The sequence below is a fragment of the Sinocyclocheilus grahami genome, unplaced genomic scaffold, assembly GCF_001515645.1.
Source record: "Sinocyclocheilus grahami isolate Dianchi unplaced genomic scaffold, SAMN03320097.WGS_v1.1 scaffold334.1, whole genome shotgun sequence".
Classification (NCBI taxonomy): domain Eukaryota; kingdom Metazoa; phylum Chordata; class Actinopteri; order Cypriniformes; family Cyprinidae; genus Sinocyclocheilus; species Sinocyclocheilus grahami.
Window position 1 is genome coordinate 122,459 of NW_015505513.1, and position 20,645 is coordinate 143,103.

The window sequence follows — 20,645 nt, forward strand, 5'->3', positions numbered from 1 at the left end:
GTAGCCGATCAATCATCCCAACGTGATTATCGGCCGATAGTGACCAGTAGCCGATCAATCGAAGCACCCCTATTTAAAATGTTGACTAATCAGACATCACCTAGTTTCTTAGGTTACTGATACAACAAGAACATTAATATATGCATGGCTATGCAAGATTTTGCATCAAACCAAAATAACAAGGCAGAGTGGGTAAAACCAATGAAAATAAGAAATAAGACTGTCAACGCAAATCCACTAACTTACCTTCAATGAGTCCGAGGCTTTTCGGAGTTCTTTGATAACTGATGACAGAGCTTCGGGATTGATCCCCTGCTCACAGAGACGGACACATATCGACAGAGACTCCATGTCCAATCCTGTATTCAACAGCCTGGATATCTCCAGGAGAACTGGAAATGTAAGAACAAAACACAACGATACATGTGTCACATAACTGCTCCATTGAATTAACAGTGCGATTTATGAGAATGAATCGTGCAGTGTGCGTGCCAACAACCGTATTCAGTATGCTTTCAAATAGGTTTCGAAACAAGAACATTTTTAAAAGAGTATTTCCTTGTTGTAAACATTTGAATCTTACCATCCATAGTCTCCCGGACAGCGTTCATGTTTGCGCTCGCGGGACTGGCCATGATGCTACGTGCTAAAGCTATTTAATTACTTAACGACAATAACAAAGCACTAGCATTCATTCAGAAGACCTAACGCGTCTATTCCTGTGAATCCCTGACGTCTTCCAACAATTTGCGATTTTAAAACCCGGGCAGCGTCACAAATCTAGCATTACACAGTATCCATAAACTAACTGACAGCCGTTTTGTCCACACCTCGCGCTTCTGTTGTGGTGGCAATCCTGACAATAAAGTTTTAGACGTTCGAAAGGAAGTTACGTCCAGACCGCAAGGTCGGTCGTTCTCGTCAGCTGATTGGTTGTTTCGCATGTTCTGCTGAATTGTGATTGGCTAGCACCTCTTGAGCGAAAATTAAACCAGACGTTAGAGCCGTTCTCAGCGATCATCGCTGTTTGGCTTGAGTTTCGTTACGTTGTGAGTATTAATTCATAACATTTATTACCCGTTTTTGTCTATTTAAACACATGTAAAGACTGCAAACCAACAAAGGTAGAAAATCCGATCAATACTCGTTTGATCATCACAAACGAGATGCAATGATATAGTTTACCGCTCTGATTTGTTGATAATCTCAAGGACCTCCAAGTCTTTCACTCATTTCTTTCTTGTTAAAGTGTAGCCTGGTTGACTGGACGCCGTTTATAAGATGGGAGATATAGCAGAGATTCATATAACACCCGAGACTCCTGGAAGACCCGCTATCCTGAACCCGTTTGAGAGCCCAAACGACTACCACCGTCTGCATGAGCCCCTGGTGCCCAGCCCGTCGGTGTTCAAGAGCTCCAAGAGCTCCTCAGCGGTGAGTTTCTGACCCTGCATATGAGGGGAAATCATGAAAAAGGATAGAAATGTCATTTCTGTTTGTGTTGTTTGTTGTAGACACCAGCCAAGTTCAAATGGTCCATTGATGAAATGGCAAATTTACTTCCTGTGGAAATAGACTCAGAGGACATTCACCGCCAGGCTATGTTTCTGAGCCAAGCCAGGTATGTATTGCTGTTAGTACGTTTATTTCAAGTGTTTTACAATAATGACGTTCTTTTTTGTAAATATATTCTCATGATATTAACTCAGTTGTGTTTTAACACATCAAGGGCAGATGCTGAGATTGAGGAAAAACGGCAACATGCTATTGAACAGGTAAAACTGCTTTACTTCTTATAACACAATCCCTGTTCATGAAAATGTTTTATTTGAACTAAAGAGAAAGATTTTCAGTTTTTCACTAAAGGTGCAATCGTTCCCTCTCCATGGGGACCACCAGCAGCTAAACCATCAGTAAAAATGCCACATCAGAAAAGTAAGTCATGGAACATGAAAGAGAGAGATATTTTCCTGCTACTTTATTACAACCAATGTAGGTTTTAGATATTAACTGAAACTATCTCATTTTAGGTTCTTTGTCCCCACTGGTAACAGAGACGCTTCAGTCATCAAAGAAAATAAATGGTTTGTTCAGCAGCTCTAAGACAATTCATAAATGATCACCACCGTACATTTAGAAATGTATCTATGTGGATTTAGAGTAATTGGTCTTTGCTTGTTTGTGTTTTAGCCATCTGTCAGACCGTCTTGTCTCTACCTGTGGACTTCAATCTTGAAAAAGTTCTGGGTAACCTTTTTTTTTTTTAAATTATTACTATATTTTAAAACGATGTAATTTATAATACAGTGCTGTTCAAAAGTATGGGATCAGTAAGTTTTGACCATTTTAATAATCCAAAAAATGTACAAAAGTTTTGACAAAAATATTAAGGAGCACAACCGTTTTAAACATTGATAATAAGAAATATATACTGAGCAGCAAATCAGCATATTAGAATGTTTTCTGAACGATCATGGCACTGAAGACTGGAGTAATGATGGTGAAAATTCAGCGTTGTATGAGAGGAATAAATTACATTTTCAAATACATTCACATAGAAATGTTTTTTTTTATTGTAATAATATTTTGTAGTATTACTTTTCTTTTTAAATAAATATAATAAATAATAAAAATAAATGCAGCCTTTATGATCAGAAAATACATTAACTTTAAAACTGTTCCATAGTGTGACTTTCTGTATTTCTTCTCAAATTTATTGAATCACCATTTTGCTTTTTTTTTTCTTATGAATACTTTTCATGCATAGTTATATGACCTCATTAACTGAGAAATAAGATTAAACATTTGTCCTTTTAAAAACTCATAAGAGAGGAATTCGTAATGGGGAAAAAATGTAAATGGTGAAAATCTTACATGGTTGCCCTTTTATTCATATTAAAACACGTCTACAAGCTTTTTAGGCAATGACGACTTGTATCCCTAACCAGACACCCTCCACAAAATCCTGAAAGTGCATTTGACTGAGTACAATGTTAGGTCAAGTACAAAAAGGTTGTTAACAGTCTGACCTCATTGCACTTCTTGAATTCTGGGGTGTCGGGTCTTGTCTATTGATTATTTAAATGTGGCAAATATCTGCATGCTTTTCTTTGCTTGGGTACATATTGATATTAACTTGAGAATTTCCTTTCTGTTGCACCAGGTGATTACTACAAGACAGAAGAGCTAACCGAACAGGTGCAGGAGAGCCTTAGCTCCTCTTCTTTGCGGCGGAAGCTGTTTCTTGATGGGCATGACAGTGGCTCTGAGTCCTCTACCCCTTCCAGCCCAGACAGATATTCCCATAATGTTCCTCCCAGCAGTCGAGAGATGGTGTCTTCTGTTATTGTCTCTCCACTTCAGTGTGGCATTCCAACTGGGACACCCTTGTCTGTATGTACCAGATCATAGATGATGACACTACAAGGGTGAAACTACACCCTTGTAGACCAATAAAATGTGGTTCAAGGGTACTTGATATCTGAGATCTTTAAAAATGTAATATTGAATTTCATCCATAATCCTCAGGGCCAGTTTTCATCCAGTCCCATCCAAGGCCAGGGTCGAGCATACAGTCTGGGCAGTGTCGCAAGTCCCATGTTTTCAGAGAGATCGTCACCTGCTTTCACGTCTCCTATTCTGTCCCCCATCAGACTTCAAAATTCTGTGACGCCTGTATCAGGTGAGAATTCTAAGATGGTGCCAGTTTTTTTTTTTTTTTAATGTTGTATGCATAACTATATATGTAGTGCAGGGGTTACTTTAACCTTTTTTTGTCAGCTGAACCCCTTAGACATAAAATTTTACTTGAAGTAGCCCCTGAGAAGGTATCATTAATACAGAGGTTAATATTTCAATAATTTAAAGTGATAGTTCAACCAAAAAAGAAAATTCTGTCATTAATTACTCACCCTCATGTCGTTCAAAACCCGTAAGTTCATCTTCAGAACACAAGCTATTTTGATGAACTCTTGAGAGCTCTCTGACCTTCCATAAGGCTCTTTCGCACCAGAGGAACCTTTACATAATTCCTTGAAGTTCCCGCTTTTTGGCGTGTTCGCACTGCAGGAACTAGGAACATATTTCGTTCTAGGAACTCCATTTGAGGGAGCTAATTTATCTCTTACTTTAGAGCAGGGTCTAAAACTGTTCTATAGGAACTACCAGTGATGTAGGGTACACTGGCCAAATGCATACAAAACATTGGCTACGCGGCATTTTTAAAAAGCTATGTAAATTATTTACTCCACGAACGTGGAAAACGGTGATAACGGCATGTCTGCAGCATTGTGTTCTTTTTTCAGCCTCGATGATATGCAACACTGCAAGTTGTCAGGAGATTTAGTCAGATTTTCATGCTCTTTCAATTGCGTAAGCTGTGCATCTTGGTTAATGCAAAACCCACGACACACAACAAAAACAGCTCTGAACACGTCGTTCTCCATTCACCGGTTGTTGGTGTTTGTAAATGCCGCGAATAAAGACGTTGATGTCAGCCACTTCAGAATTCCTGCTGCCGGTGCGAATGCAACCAGGAAAACGGCCGAAGGGAGAAATTGGTTCTCTAGGAACTAACCTGTTGGCTAATTCCTTGAACTAAGTTCCTAGAACTATGCGGTGCGAAAGCACCTATAGACCGCATCGGAACTGACACGTTCAAGGCCTAGAAAGGCAGTAAGGACATCGTTAAAATAGTCCATGTGACATCAGTGGTTCAACTGTGATACTATGAAGCTACGAGAATACTTTTTGTGCGCAAAGAAAAAAAAACTACTTTATTTGACAGTTTCTTCCCTTCGTGTCAGTCTTTGCCATGCATTCACGAGAGTACCACGACACATGCATGTGATGCTGCTGACACAGGAGCCGACATTGTAACGTAGAACCCAGATGCGCTGGGGCTTGTTTACAAGCAGAAGACGCACACTGTACATAAAACAGTCTTCCTAAAAACGTTGAATACTGACACAGAAGAGAAGAAATTGTTGAATTTAAACCTTATTTTTGTTTTCTTTGTGCACAAAAAGTAACATTACGGTTGACCCACTGATGTCACATGGACTACCTTTCTGGGCCTTGAATGTGTCAGTTGTGTTGCTGTCTATGCAGGGTCAGAAAGCTCTCGGATTTCATCAAAAATATCTTAATTTGTTTTCTGAAGATGAACGAAGGTCTTACGGGCTTGGAACGACACGAGGGTGAGTAATTATTGAACTACCCCTTTAACAACACATTTGCATGTTCATGGTTCTCTGATGTCGGGTAATGGTCACATGACATGCAAGTAAATGGCTAAAATATTTAATCATTTTTGTAATTAATTATTTGCAATATAATTTATTATTATCTCTTCAACTCTTTGGATAAGTGTATGTGAAGTGACATAAAACTTTGTCTTTATAGGTGAGAGGAGAAGGCTGTCGTTTTTGTCCCCCAATGGCATTCCTACGGGCAGCTCAGACATGGACATGAACCGATGTGGAGAAAGCCCATTGGTGGAGGGCTGTTCCCCTATTCGAAGCTGCTCCCCCTTTCAATCCCGACCCAGAAACAGAACCTGTATGTGGGCCTCTCCTACTCACATTTCCCCTATCCTTCACCCAATCCTCCAGGACAAGGAGAACATCCATCCCAGTGAACCTTTACCCACCATGGACCTGGACGCTAACTCGACAGGACCTCATATCCAGCAAGATGGACACCAATCTGGGGAAAGTGAGTCAGAGGCCTCCGTGGCTGTTTCTGAGCAAATGGATCAAGACGAGCAGTTTGTGATGGACAGTGGAGAAAATAATGAGACTGAAAGAAGGGAAAATGAGGATGAGGTCATCAGCAGGAGCAGAGAGGAATCCTGTGGTTGGGTTCCTGAAGAGGACGCTGCGTCACCAGCTGGACTGTCCAGCTCTGGAACGGGCAGTGTGCCTAACGCTGAGAGTACGCACATGTTCGTATCCCTGCTTGCGGAAGGAAGCATTACACCATACGACATTAGCATGCAGGTTAGTATGCATGCTTTCAGATGACCAGAATGCCAGCTGCTTCCAAGTAACCTCCAAACACTAGAGAACTAAATAAAGAGTTGTTTCATCAGTAGCCCAGCAGGTGAAGTTGACATAAAACCACTGCAAAACTGTCTGGAAGCAGCTGCTGCTGTACTAAATCTCTTTTGCTCTAAGAACTGTAGTTATTGTAACTCTAGTGTTTGTTTTTTTTTTGTTAAATTTTGACATGTGAGAAGCTTAAAATATTTCTAAAGCATAAACTTAAGCATAATTTCCTATCTAAAATAAAATTATAATTTATTTATATATATATATATATATATATATATTTATTTTTATTTTTTATTATTATTATTTTTATTAATATACATTAAAAATGTGCACTTTTTTCTAAAGCACAACCTTTAAGAATATCTCTCTAAATAATTTATCATTATCTTTATTTAAATGTTAATATTATTATTTGATATTTAATAAATGATTATAGAAAATGCTTGCTTATTTCTAAAGGACAAACTTAAAACGTGTTTAAAGTTTGCTGTAGATAAAGCATACATTTTTAAATTATGCATACACTTTTTTTTTTCACTTTTTTTTTATTATAGTAGCACTATTTAATGAGACTAAATGTAGTGATCATTATTGTTACTATGACTAAGTTTATGCATTATAAAGTATTTTTGCAAGCTTTTATGATGGACTTGTGAACTACGGTCTTCAGCTAATTGTTAGGCTTAATCGGTCCCTCGTGTTCTCTGCAGGTGGATAGCGGTTATAACACTCACTCAGTGTGCACTACCAGCTTAATGGACACCCTCAGTTCAGACAGCCAGAGTAAGGACATGCTGGACACACACACTGCCGAAGAGGGTGTACCTTTCACTAGACACACTAAACCAAAGGTAAAGTCTCACACACACTCTACAACAGGAAAAATATATATAATTCACTCTGCATCACATTTTAATACTTCATTCAGCTGTTTTGTTGCTTTAGTTTTGTACACTCAAAATACACTGTATTCACTTTATTATAGTTTATACTTGGTGATAGAAAGCACTGTGCATAACCACACTAAGAAATGTTTTGTTCTGCAGTTGTTCACCCTGCCACACTGAGCATGAGGGACAGAACAGGCACTTTACACACTCTTACCCCCAAAGCTGTGGAGGATACGCGCGACACATTAAGCTGTATGGTGCTCATGTCATCTCATATGAATGCTGAATACTGTGGTTGGTTTTACTATCTGAGCCTTGTGAAAGTTTTTGTACGGACTAATCTACAGTATTTATTCTTGCTCCAAAAAATAGATGATTTTGGGACTGAGAAAACTTGAATTAGATTTAAGATTATGTATGGGTTTTATTGATTGTGAAATGTAGCTTTCAATTACTTGTGATTTTTTTAAAAGAGGGTGGCAGATATGTAACCATTTCCTCTAGCTGTTTTTATAGGGCCTTTTTGTTACAGTCTTAAAATTATTTATGAATTAATCAATCACTAACAAACATATGGAGATACTACATGGTATACATATTATGGTGACATGTATCTGAATTGTAATAAAATGTCTAGATAAAAATGGTGATGGTGTCCTTTATCTGCTTGTAATTTCTTCTTACAGACGATGACATCAGACTTCATCTTTGTTGTCATCTAATATATTAACCAAAAAAAAGGCTTCACAGTAGATTGTACCATTGTTTTTGTACACAGCTGATCTAAATTAGTCCAATCCATTGTACTGACAGCTGTGTGCTTTGCCGTTCTTAAAGAGAGCAAATATAGCACATATATAACTATAGCACAGGTTTGTCTTAGCACAGGAATGCTACACAACACAATATTTAGGGTTCCTTTGTCATGTAAAAGCAAAGAATTTAAAATTATGATTTCCAGGCTTGAAAAAGTTATGAAAATCAATATGATTTGACGTGAAAGAAGTTTGTTTGAAATCTTTTATTAAAAAAAATTAAAAATAGCCTGTACATAAGTATTCACAGCCTTTGCCATGACACTCAAAATTGAGCTCAGGAGCCCTGTTTCCACTGATCATCCTTGAGATGTTTCTACAACAAGAGTCCTGTGGTATATTCAGTTGATTGGACATGATTTGGAAAGGCACACGCCTGTCTATATAAGGTCCCACTGTTAACAGTGCAGGTCAGAGCACAAACCAAGCTTAAGAAATCCAAGGAATTGTCAGTAGACCGAAACAGGATTGTATCGAGGCACAGGGAAGTAGTGATGGGAAACCGAGGCTTTCTGAAGCGTTTGAGGCTTTCATGAAATTGTGCCGGAAAACGGTTGATTACTCGAAGCTTTCAATACAATGCACATTAGCGACATCTGGTGGTCAGACTTGGTTTCTCCCCCGAATCTGACAAATCATGGCGGAGCAGAAGATGGTTTGAAAGCATGTGACCAACAGTGTTGCCAACTTAGCAATTTTGTTGCTAGATTTAGCAACTTTTCAGACTACCCTAGCAACCTTTTCTTCCAAAAGCACCTAGCAACAAATTGCCATGACACTCAAAATTGAGCTCAGGAGCCCTGTTTCCACTGATCATCCTTGAGATGTTTCTACAACAAGAGTCCTGTGGTATATTCAGTTGATTGGACATGATTTGGAAAGGCACACGCCTGTCTATATAAGGTCCCACTGTTAACAGTGCAGGTCAGCACAAACCAAGCTTAAGAAATCCAAGGAATTGTCAGTAGACCGAAACAGGATTGTATCGAGGCACAGGGAAGTAGTGATGGGAAACCGAGGCTTTCTGAAGCGTTTGAGGCTTTCATGAAATTGTGCCGGAAAACGGTTGATTACTCGAAGCTTTCAATACAATGCACATTAGCGACATCTGGTGGTCAGACTTGGTTTCTCCCCCGAATCTGACAAATCATGGCGGAGCAGAAGATGGTTTGAAAGCATGTGACCAACAGTGTTGCCAACTTAGCAATTTTGTTGCTAGATTTAGCAACTTTTCAGACTACCCTAGCAACCTTTTCTTCCAAAAGCACCTAGCAACAAATTTAGCAATTAAAAAAAAAGAAAAGTTTAACTTTTAGCAACTTTTGACAACTGACAATAAAAAGGCACACATTTTTCATCCAAATTACACAAAAGGAGGAAACCGCAGATGCCTAGCAGTACACACATGACATGAATTCAGTTAGCTGCTATTTGCAATTGTTCAATTTAATAATACTTTAAATACACTTGTTAGTAGCTTGTATCTTTGATTGTTGATCAGTTAGTACACTGTAAGAAATATGGAAAATATACTAGTCATTTTCCAGGACATCATCCATTATCCATTATACATTGCAACCCTGTAACCCAAAAACACAACGCGTGATTTAAAATTCAGGTAAAAAAACCAATACGGAAAATTATTTCATATTAACATAGTAGATTGTGCCCTATTTTTACAAGCTTTTCTTAGAGTGTAGCATACTAACTAACTACTAGTACACTGCTTGAAGCCTAACTGTTGAGAATGTGTAGTAGCCTATTACTAGTTTACTAGCTATTAAAAAACTTAAATTGTAATCATTCAAAAATGTGTTCAATGATTCAATGTATTTTAAAAAAAATACAGTTATTTATATTTTAATATTATATTATCAATATTATTTTACAAACAAATCTAAATCATCATATATAAAATATATTTTTTGCTGAGATTTGATGTCGCGAGACGATTTTGTGTCGTGATTATTATGCAATGACATCACAACGTCATTTAGCAACTTTTAGCAACAAACCGACCTTCTTTTAGCAACTTTCTCTGAAAATTAGTTGGCAACACTGGTGACCAAACAAAGCTTCGGAAGTCCGTGACATACAAGAGTGGACTCAATCTGGGATCAATACAGTTAATCTGATATAATCTCATCTAAATTAATTTGTGCCAATGAGACTACAACGGATTCACATATTGATCAATTAAATACACAAGTATGTGATCACAATTAATAACTGACGTGGGTACACTCTTAAAAATAAAGGTGCTTCAAAAGGTTCTTCAAGCGATGCCATAGAAGAACCATTTTTGGTTCCACAAAGAACCATTCAGTCAAAGGTTCTTTAAAGAACCATCTCTTTCTTACCTTTTTGGAATCTGAAGAGCCTTCTTTCGCCAAAACAAAGAACCTTTTGTGAAACAGAAAGGTTCTTCAGGTGTTAAAGGTTCTTTATGGAACCATTTATACAAAAAGGTTCTTCTATGGCATCGTGAAGCACCTTTATTTTTAAGAGTGTAGATGAAAAAATATATTTTGGGCGAGCTGTTCTGTTCGGTGTCTCTGACCCCAGCTATAAACATGATTAAATGTCCGACTGACAGCCCTCAAAGTGACTGAATAATCCTTTTATGCATCAGGTGGGATCGTGAAGCGCCAATTTTTTCAAACCAGCTCTCCCGACCTTCTGATACTGCATGACGTTCGAAGCTTCAAAAGTCATCAATCACGTGGTGTTGTCATTTCGATACAAGCATCGGCACAGTGTGTGATACAATAGTGGTTTGAAAACTGTGTCGGAGCATCGGAGCCCATCAATCATCCCATCACTACAGGGAAGGGTACAGTAAAATTTTCTTCGTAGAGCTGGCCTCCTGGCCAAACTGAGCAACTGATGGAGAAGGGCTTTGTCTAGACTGGTGACCAAGAAGCTGATGGTCTCTCTAGTTGAGCTCCATGATTATATGTGGAGATAGGAGAAACATCACTGCAACACTCCACCGATCTGGGCTTTATGTCGGTGTGGCCAGACTCAATCTTCTCCTCAGTGAAAACGCACGAAAACCAACTTGGAATTTGCAAAAAAAGCACCTAAAGGACCCTTAGACGCGGAGAAACACGATTCTCTGGCGGGATGAACCTAAATTCTAAGCATCATGTTTGAAGGAATCCAGGCACTGCTCATCACCTGCAGAGTAGCATCCCGAAAGTAAAGTGTGCTGGTAGCAGCCTCATGCTGAGGGGCTGTTTTTCAGCAGCAGGGACTGAGGGACTCGTCAGAGTAGAAGAAAAGCTCAATGCACCAAAATATTGAGATAGCCTTAATGAAAAGCCAGTCCAGAGCATTCAGAACCTCAGACTGGGCAGAACATTCACCTTCCAACAGGACAATGACCCTAAACACAGCAAGAGTGGCTTATAGACAACTCTGTGAATGTCCTTGAGTGGGCCAGCCAGAGCCTGGGATTGAACCCAGTCAAATATTTCTGGAAAAACCGGAAAATGTGTGTCTGCCCCCATCCAACCTGACAGAGCTTGAGAGGTGAAGAGGAGAGGGATAGCAGATAATTGCCAAATGATGATGAGCAAAGCTTGTAGCATCATACCCAAAGACTTGAGGCTGTAATTGGTGCCAAAGGTGCTTTAACAAAGTATTGAGCAAAGGCTGTGAATACATATGTACATGTTTTTATTTTTAATAAATTTGCAAAGATTTCAAACAAACTTCTTTAATGTTGTCATTATGGGGTACTCTTTGTAGAATTGAGGAAAATAATGAATTTTAATCTATTTTGAAATAAGGATGTAACATAACAAAATGTGGAAAAAGTGAAGTGCTGTGCATACTTTCCGGATGCACTGTAAATACTTAGTATAGAAATACTTGATACAGCTATCAAATCCGGTTCTGCACACATTGTCAGTAGCTCTGATTCTCTTAAAAGGTTGTGATAATCCCTTGAATTCCACAATGTGTTCATGTGGATTGTATTAAAAATAGTTTTTAGCCAAATGTTTTTTGAACATTTGTTCTTATCAATGAAGTTAAAATCACACTAGTGTCAACTTCAAAATTAAATGTTGGGGTTCGGTTTTGGTTTTAAGTCATAAAAAGAAATTATTGATCAGAAAGAGTGGCAACCCTGAATATAACAGAATATAATCTCCGTGACAGCCCATTTCAAATGGTTGTATTCACTTGACAAAACGTGTAACTGAAAAACAATAATTTCTTTTAATTTAATATGTTGTGATTTCAATGAATCTCAGATTTGAAGGATGACAACAGTATTGCTCAAATGGAATGTATAATAATTCCACAGTTTGTCTCGGACTATAAAAAACAGTACATTAGCAAGTTAAAATGTAGACAAAATCAAAAACAGTACTGGTGTACATTGATATAAAAAAAACACTCCTTTTATGTCAGTTTTTTCCACTTATGCATTCACTCAAGTTTCCCTTGTGGATGAATGTTTGCTTTTATGAGTTGGTTCTTGGTGCTCAGGTGTCAGCAGTCAAGCTTAGGTTTTTTGGCCTCTGGTTCTGACTGACAGGTACACTAACCCCAGGGATCTGGAAAAAAAAAATACTTCAGTGGTTTAAAAAAAAAAAGCTTTATTTCTATTTAGTTTCAACTGTTTGAGCCTGATGATCTAACATGTGTCTAGAGTTGTAGCTAATAACAATAAACAAGTTTTGAAACCAAGGGGAGATATCGCCACAAATAAGCCATAAACTATCGGGACATAAAGGATAAATGATAATGTACACTCATGGTTATTGTAAAAATATATATATATTTAGCTTATTTAGCAAGTTGTTGTGTAATAAATCCCTTAATTATCGCAAATGATGCTCATCAAGATGATATAAAACACCTTCATATCAGAGTCCTGATCAGCCTAAAGAGGTTTATTTTGTGATAAGGGGCTTATTAAACAGATTTTTACCTTATAAATCATACAAACTAGTTCAAATTATTTTACTGTAAGAAAGAAATTGTGAATTGATTCAAGAGGCATGAAACTTGCACAGCGTAGGAGACTGGTCAATCATAATTTAGAAGTTATACAAAAATAATTGCAGCTGTGATCGACCAGTCAGAATCATTTCAGAAAGCCATGTAATTATGTGGTTGCAGTATTCTCACATTTAAAAAAATAAATAAATTAGAAAACAAAAACATACCACTGGTTCAGTGAGTGCCATTCTGATCATTTGATGCTGGATGGTGGAAGCGTCAAGGCTGATCGTTACTTTAACTTTGTCAAACATGAGGAAAGTGTGTTCCTCCACTTCGAGTGTAGGACCCCTAATACTGCCTGTGGTTCCGCACACTGATATCAAAGTTTATCCATACCTCAGAATCAAATTTGAGATGAGGGCTGGGTTTGTCCTTGTTATCAAAGAACACAGCGCCCTCCATTCCAAACTTAGGGATGATGATGATAATGGCATTTTTTCTTACAAAAAGAATGAAGCCTTCCTCATTTATGATTCCCTTATTCTTGAAGAATAGCTGAAGGGTAAAGATTAAAGACACCATATATAAAAAAAAAAATTGCGAAAGTTATTCCAAAAATCATTAAAGTCAGGATTTTTTTGGTTTGCACTTTACTTGAGTGTGGAACACCACTGAGGCTCTCTGTGCATACTGGGCCATTTTGTGTCTGTAGTTGAGGTTGTTGCATAAGGATGACTGCTTATGCTTGTCCATCAATTCTGGGTATGTACTGTCTGCGTTAATAGCCATTGCTAACAGATGGTGAACTATGATATCAGAATCAGAAGAGCTTTATTACCAAGTATGTTTACACACACAAAGAATTTGACTTGACGACAGGAGCTTCCAGTGTAGAGGAAAGTACAAACATACATGATAGTGTAGACATACATAGGAATAACACAGTAGGGATGTAATATAAAACTAATATAATAAAAAAGAAAAAAATGTAATTGTTTAGATAAATGTACAGATATGTTTATTAGTGTGCAGATAGATATGTTATTTACAAAGTGTGCAGTTTAATATAAATATACTATGTTAGTTGTATAATTTTGAAAGCTTAATTGTTTAGACTGAGTATAGCCTGTGGGAAAAAACTGTTCTTGTGCCTTGCTGTTCTGGTGGTCAGTGCTCTGTAGCGCCGACCAGAAGGCAACAGTTCGAAGAGAGAGTGGGCTGGGTGTGAGGGGTCCAAGGTGATTTTTTTAGCCCTTTTCCTCACTCTGGAGATGTAAAGATCTTGGAGGCTGGGCAGAGGGACACCAATAATCCTTTCAGCAGTCCTGACTGTCCGTTGTAGTCTCTTGATGTCTGATTTGGTTGCTGAACCAAACCAGACAGTTATGGATGAACACAGGACAGACTCAATGATAGCAGAGTAGAACTGTTTAAGCAGCTCCTGTGGCAGGGTGAATTTCCTCCGCTGGCGAAGGGAGTACAACCTCTGCTGGGCCTTTTTTGCAATGGAGTCTATGTGAGTGTCCCACTTCAGGTCCTGAGAGATTGTGGTGCCCAGGAACCTGAATGACTCCACTGCAGTCACAGTGCTGTCCATGATGGTGAGTGGGGGGAGTGCAGGGGGTTTTCTCCTGAAGTCCACGATCATCTCCACAGTTTTGAGCGTGTTAAGCTCCAGGTTGTTAAGACTGCACCAGACAGCCAGCTCTTTAACCTCCTGTCTGTAAGCAGACACTCGTCTCCATCCTTATGTTGTTTATATATCAGCATATCTACAAAATAAAAAAAGCATAAATGTTTCGTCAAGTGGGGTCAACGTGAATGGGTGAAGAAGTGTTAACGAAAAATCATCATGTTGGAATGATCTCTAAACAATGTCGGACAAGTAACGGTTCTTAGGTTGATTTTGCACATAGTTTGTCTTTCAGCAAATTACAAACACCAGATAGACAGGTAAACAATGTTAAAAACTTAAAGGGTTAGTTCACCCAAAAATTCAAAAAATTCCTCGTGTTGTTCGAAACCCGTAAGATCTTCGGAACACAATTTAAGAATTCAGCACCGCAGTGTATTCATGTTTTTCACTCATGAGAAAACAGAACAAATGCTCCTGAAATAATTTCCATTTCAAAAAAGGTGGAGTCCCAGAACACACCCACCTTTGTCGTCATCATACCAATAGCAATTTGAAGGTGTTTAATATCCGTGAATTTCTCCAGAGAGTTTATGCTGGCAAGCGGTTTTGAACCAACTCCAAACACTTTTGTTTGTTTTTTTCGCCAAATCTTGTTTTATTTTGATTGAATTAAATCAGAGCAAAAACTGTCACTGAAAATAAACTCTGGGCATTCAATGTTGTCCTTAACTAAAGTAAAAAAAAAAGATGTCTGACACTGGCTTGGTTTAATGCTGGCGTTTTTAAACTTGGTAAGTTAGTGGTATGATTTCCACAGCCAAAACCCTTCAGGAATCTGTTCAGTGAATTATTCAACATCATAAGACAAAGCCTCTTTTGCTCACATATATCATGTTGTAGTTGCAAAGTGTGGGTTATATAAAAATGAAACAAGAAACTACTAAGCTTCCACCCACCCTTGATTTTGCAGCCTTAATGAGGATGTCGTAGTTTGATGGCGGTGGTTAGGGGTGTTTCCTCAGTAGGGCACATTCTGAGAACTCATCATAGATCATCTGTGCTACAGAGATATTCGCCATCAACATGAACTCCTTCACCATAGAATTTGTCTCCCTGGAGAAAAATGTAAGTTTGAACTTCAAGAATCCAGACACAGACAGCTTGGGAAAAACAAATGATATTATATTTCGCCATACAATCAGCAGAAATAATAGAAGTAAAATCAAAACATTACAATTTTAAACCCTTAGGCAGAAAGATGTATATAGCACTCACTTCAGTTCTTTGGTCTGCAGATCTATAGGGTCATGTGTCTCACTGTCCATATGAAAACGTACTTCAGGAGAGGAGAGGGTCAGTGCTCTGAAAAACAGTAAAATAAGCAACTCTTACAAACTGGATCAACGTCAAGAGTTAAAGACTGCTTCATGTTTAAAGATATGTTTCAAAATTCTTTATTTTATTTCATTTAAATGTAAATACCCTTTTTCAGTCCTCCGACCCTTTAAGATCTTGGCCAGTCTGTTAAGGCCCCGCAGGCTCTTCGTGCTGTCATCAATCCTCATCCGAGCTTCGGCGTATGTAAGGCAGGCCTTACGTAATAAAACAACAACAGTTCCTTACAGTGCACATTCAATCATAAACCATCATTTAAAAAAAACTAAATTTTTAAATTAGATGCAGCAAACCTTGGAATTAATGACGCGCTTTGTGAAGTGAGTTTTGATGATTTCAGCATTGTGGTTCATCTCCCAAATACAAGAGAATGCTAACCTGAGGGTGGAAGTGCTCATTAGACAGCGAAGGTTTTAAATTATGTTTACTACTGTATGTAAATATATAGTAAGAAGTGTATACAAGAGGTATCCACTTGAGTAATGGTAGTTCTGCTAGAAAGCACACCTCTCAACATTGGATCGCAGAGAACACAAGTTGGAAGTTCAGGAACCATGTCAATTCTCTGTGAAAAGAAATGATCAAATTTACTTTGCAAATTAAAAGAAAATTATATGCACAAAAACTCTACAAGATTAAAGGTTATATTTGAAATGAGGAAATGCAATTACTATCCATAGATCATAAATTCAGCCATTAAAATGCCACAAAAAAAAAATCCATTTTCATTTTCACCTGAAAGGAGAAATTAGCCAAAATCTGACTATTAAGAACAACACTAATAGATTTTTTTCAACACAGCAAATTATTTTATTTAACTGAAATGAGGAAATGCAATTACTATCCATAGATCATAAATTCAGCCATTAAAATGCCACAAAAAAAAAAATCCATTTTCATTTTCACCTGAAAGGAGAAATTAGCCAAAATCTGACTATTAAGAACAACACTAATAGATTTTTTTCAACACAGCAAATTATTTTATTTAAAAATTGTTCAACTGAATTTAAAAGTTTGGGGTTGGTAAGATTTTAATAACAATTTATTTGATGAAAAATACAGAAAAAAACAGTAATATTTTGAAATATTAAAATTTTAAACTGTTCTATTGTAATACACTGTAAAATGTAACTAGTTATGTTTATTCCTGTGATTGCAAAGCTGAATTTTCAGCATCATTATTCCGGTCTTCAGTGTCACATGATCCTTCAGAAATCTTTCTAATATGCTGATGTTTTTATTTCCAGGCTTTTGGCGCAGCAAATCCAGAATTTTCGATTTGGGACTATATTTTTTCATTTCAGTGCATTTCTATTTGTTATTACAGCCCATTATCATTCCATAAGTTACATTTCCACAAATACGTACCTTTCCACAAAGGTAGACTGTAGTGCCTCTGCTTGCTGCCTCTTGATCTAGAGCAGGGTTCCTCAAATCTTGCCCTGGAGGTCCAATGTGCTGCAGAGTTTAGCTCCAACCCTGATCAAACTCACCTACCTGTGATTTTCTAATGATCCTGAAGACACTGATTAGTATGCTCAGGTGTGTTTGATTAGGGTTAGAGCTAAACTCTGCAGGAAAGTGGATCTCGTGGGCCAGATTTGAGGATCCCTGATCTAGAGCATTTCCTGGCCGAATAAAATGGCTGACATCTGCTATGTGAACACCAACCTAAAACAAAAGCACCCCACTCAATATAAGAACCCAATGGAATTGCTCTAGTACATTCTCTTTACCACTTGTGATAATTTACGCAAGCTGCTATACCTCCAAGTTTCCATTCTCTAGTTCCCGACATTGAAGAGCATCATCAATATCCGTACAGCCAAGAGGATCCACACTACACACACCGAGGTGTCAGAGATCTGCTCTGACCTTCAAATCCTGCAGGAAAACAGATATATAATATCAAGCTTTGAGCATTTCAACAGTTCCGACACAACAAAGTCTTTCAAAATGCATGACTACACTACCTCCTCAGTAATACTCCAGGGCATCTTGGGTAGGAAGCTAAGAACAGCCTAAGAGAAGGGCTGATGAGGAACATCATGCTCCAGGAGAAGCACCTCTGTCTCAGTCTCTTTATCTCCAGCAGTGCCAAGGTTTTTCACAAAGTGACCCTGAGAGACATTGAGAAAGGATATATAAAGTGATCTCAAAATGATCAGTGGAATCTAGGCCTCCAGACTCATGTTATGTTTAAAACAGTCTAAATAAAAATTCAGAAGAGGTGGCTATTAATACATAATAAGCATGGTTAATAATCCTAAATGTACGTTTGCATCATGCCTTTCTAGGGACTCGAGATGCAAACTAGCATATGCTATACTCTCTATGTACAATGCATATTTTTCAGCATATATTTCTGGCTAAAATCATGATTTTTGTACCATCCCTATATAAACAAACCAATAAAATGTAAAATAACCTACTGCAAAAAAAAAATAAAAGCATCTCTGAGGAAATTTGTGGCTTAAAACTTGTCATCATTTGTATAAGATGAGACTGTAAATCACTAACACTTACATTTGGGTATCTGGAGTTTTTAGGCCAGCCATTGATAGCAACCATAATCCTTTGTCCGACCAGATTGGCGGCTTGTTTGGTCTCAATACGAATCCGTGGGATTCGTCGGTCTGCTGGGGTGAAAAGGTGCCTTGTTTCCTGGTGTGAAATTCAAAAGTTAATTAACGCAATGCATCAAGCCAAATATATCAAGATTTTTCAAGAAACATAGATTCTTAAAATGACACTATACAGTGCATGATCAAAAACAGTGGTTACATTAACAAAAACGGAATTATTATTATATTGTTTGTTTCTCTCTTCAGGACTTGTTGTGAAATGTATATGCTCATTCAGAGCTTCAGTTAGTTATTTCAGTCACACTACTGTCTCTTATACTTATTTGATCAAACCTTTGATATACTGTACACTGCCTGGCCAAAAAAACCAAACAAACAAAAAACACCATTTGGATAGGATTGGATCATTATTGCAGTGATTAACAATCTGGCATGTTATATGTTTGGCAACAATTCTTTTAACCCTAAATGATGCAGTGCGTAGTATATTTTGTGAAATAGTCGTGCAGTGATCACGAGGAGTCATTTTCTTTTATGAATTGGCCACCGCTGTGCTGAATAAAAGTTGTTTTCTTTTTCTTTTCTTTTTTTTTTTTTAAAGAAATTAATAATAAAAGAAAAGTAATATAAGTAATATGAAATAATAATAATAATAAAAGAAAAAAGTAATATATGTAATATGAAATAATAATAAAAGAAATTCAAAATTAATAATCTTACTGACCCCAGACTTCTAAATACAAAAACACTTGGTTATACAATCACCATGTATAACAACCACCTTTTGCACTATTAGGCTTTTAATGTGCCAAGCACAAAGTTCAAATCAGCTCTAAGCAGGACAAAGTCACCATCAAGACTGCCAGCAATAATTTCAAGCAAGTTGAGAGTTGTTTTTAAAATCGACCGAACTCAGTGACTGAAAATTGGCTAGTGGGAGGGCAGATATCCTAGCACTACAAATGATACTGGTTTATATTATCGTATAGTGGTGAAGCACTGTTACCTCTTTGATCATCGACTGTGAGAGCATTCCACAGTAAGGCCTCCAGTTCCTCTTTATAATGCCCACCACTCGTCCAGTGGGCTTGAGAACGCTAGTCTGATGGCACACCCTTCAGCTACAACACAACAGCAAAAAGACATCATACACGTCATAAAAATATTCAAACATACAGTACATTATTAGATTAATGGGTTCTAAACTGCACAGCTTCCAAAACAGAACATTTCGGATTCAACTACATGGTGACCTTTGAGTAATTATTTTAAAGTCAAATGATCTTATGAGACTTATTCAACCTTATTTTCAGTCTCATCTTACTCAGCATCTTCATCATTTGGACTATCATCCTGCAGCACAACAGATGACGGAGCAACCCTGCGTTCTTTGGGAAATAGTTCAACGACCACTACGTCCTGATGAACAGCCCGGTTTAAATTCTGAAGGCCTTGAAGTAGAACCTGCCACATGTGATGTTAAAAGATTTTTCTGCTCACAAATGTTTTTAAAGGAATAGTTCACCCAAAAATGATCATTCGCTTAAAATCTACTCAGGCCATTCAAGATGTAGATGAGTTTCATGGGAACATTTCTTGCTCACCAATGGATCCTCTGCAGTGAATGGGTGCCGTCAGAATGACAGTTCAGACAGCTGATAAAAACATCACAACACTACACACAACTAAAATCCAACAATTAACATCTGCTGAATTGCAAAGCTGCATGTTTGTAAGACATTTTTAAACTTCAAACCATTACTTCCAGCTAAAATACGAGTCCTCTATCCATTATATTGCTTTCTCCTGTGAAGAAAGGAGGAAGTGTTATTATGAACCATGGACTCGTAATTTCAGTGGAATCTACAGTCTGAAGTTAAAAATGTCCTAATGATGGATTTGTTTCTTACAAACACAAAGCTTTTCACTTCACAAGACGTTATCTGATGGACTGGAGTCATGTGGATTATTGTTTTTATCAGCTGTTTGGACTCACATTCTGACGGCACCCATTCCCTGCAGAGGATCCATTGGTGAGCAAGTGATGTAATGTTCAATTTCTCCAAATGAAGAAATAAACCCATGAAGAAACAAACTCATCTACATCTTGGAAGGTCTGAGGGGGGAGTACATTTTCATCTTTGGGTGAACTAACTTTAAAAGGTACAACATAAAAATCCTAGGAAAACAATAATCATTTAATTTATAAAATGAAAATAATCAATGACTTTTCTTTCTACATGATAGCCTACTTACCTCATTAATACCCCCCCCCCCCCCCCTTTTTTAAAACCCCCCCCCCCCAAAACAAA

General features: G+C 37.7%; 2 protein-coding genes and 1 pseudogene across 5 annotated transcripts in view; 1 reads left to right on the plus strand and 2 right to left on the minus strand.

Moving 5' to 3' along the window:
* Positions 1–856, minus strand: part of LOC107602750 (mitotic-spindle organizing protein 1) — a 4,165-nt gene extending 3,309 nt beyond the window's left edge. Inside the window, exons 1-2 of the mRNA XM_016295324.1 lie at positions 584–856; positions 247–392 (exon numbers count right to left, since the gene is read on the minus strand). Of these exons, the coding sequence (XP_016150810.1) occupies positions 247–392; positions 584–635 (198 nt within the window). The 5' untranslated portion in view covers positions 636–856. The remainder of the gene's footprint in view (positions 1–246; positions 393–583) is intronic.
* A 65-nt stretch (positions 857–921) lies between these two features.
* bora (bora aurora kinase A activator) lies at positions 922–7,545 on the plus strand. Of its 4 annotated transcripts, none has more exons than XM_016295319.1 (12): positions 922–1,049; positions 1,250–1,434; positions 1,515–1,621; positions 1,730–1,775; positions 1,854–1,935; positions 2,031–2,084; positions 2,191–2,247; positions 3,164–3,393; positions 3,529–3,682; positions 5,404–5,999; positions 6,764–6,904; positions 7,100–7,545. In XM_016295319.1, the coding sequence occupies exons 2-12, from the start codon at positions 1,282–1,284 to the stop codon at positions 7,118–7,120; spliced, it is 1,641 nt and encodes a 546-aa protein (XP_016150805.1). In that variant the 5' UTR covers positions 922–1,049; positions 1,250–1,281; the 3' UTR covers positions 7,121–7,545. The 4 variants fall into 4 exon arrangements, with proteins under 4 accessions (XP_016150805.1, XP_016150806.1, XP_016150808.1 ...); XM_016295320.1 differs by having other exon boundaries at positions 1,255–1,434; XM_016295322.1 differs by lacking the exon at positions 922–1,049 and adding an exon at positions 1,101–1,124 and having other exon boundaries at positions 1,255–1,434.
* A 7,563-nt stretch (positions 7,546–15,108) lies between these two features.
* Positions 15,109–20,645, minus strand: part of LOC107602752 (exosome complex exonuclease RRP44-like) — a 9,110-nt pseudogene continuing 3,573 nt past the window's right edge.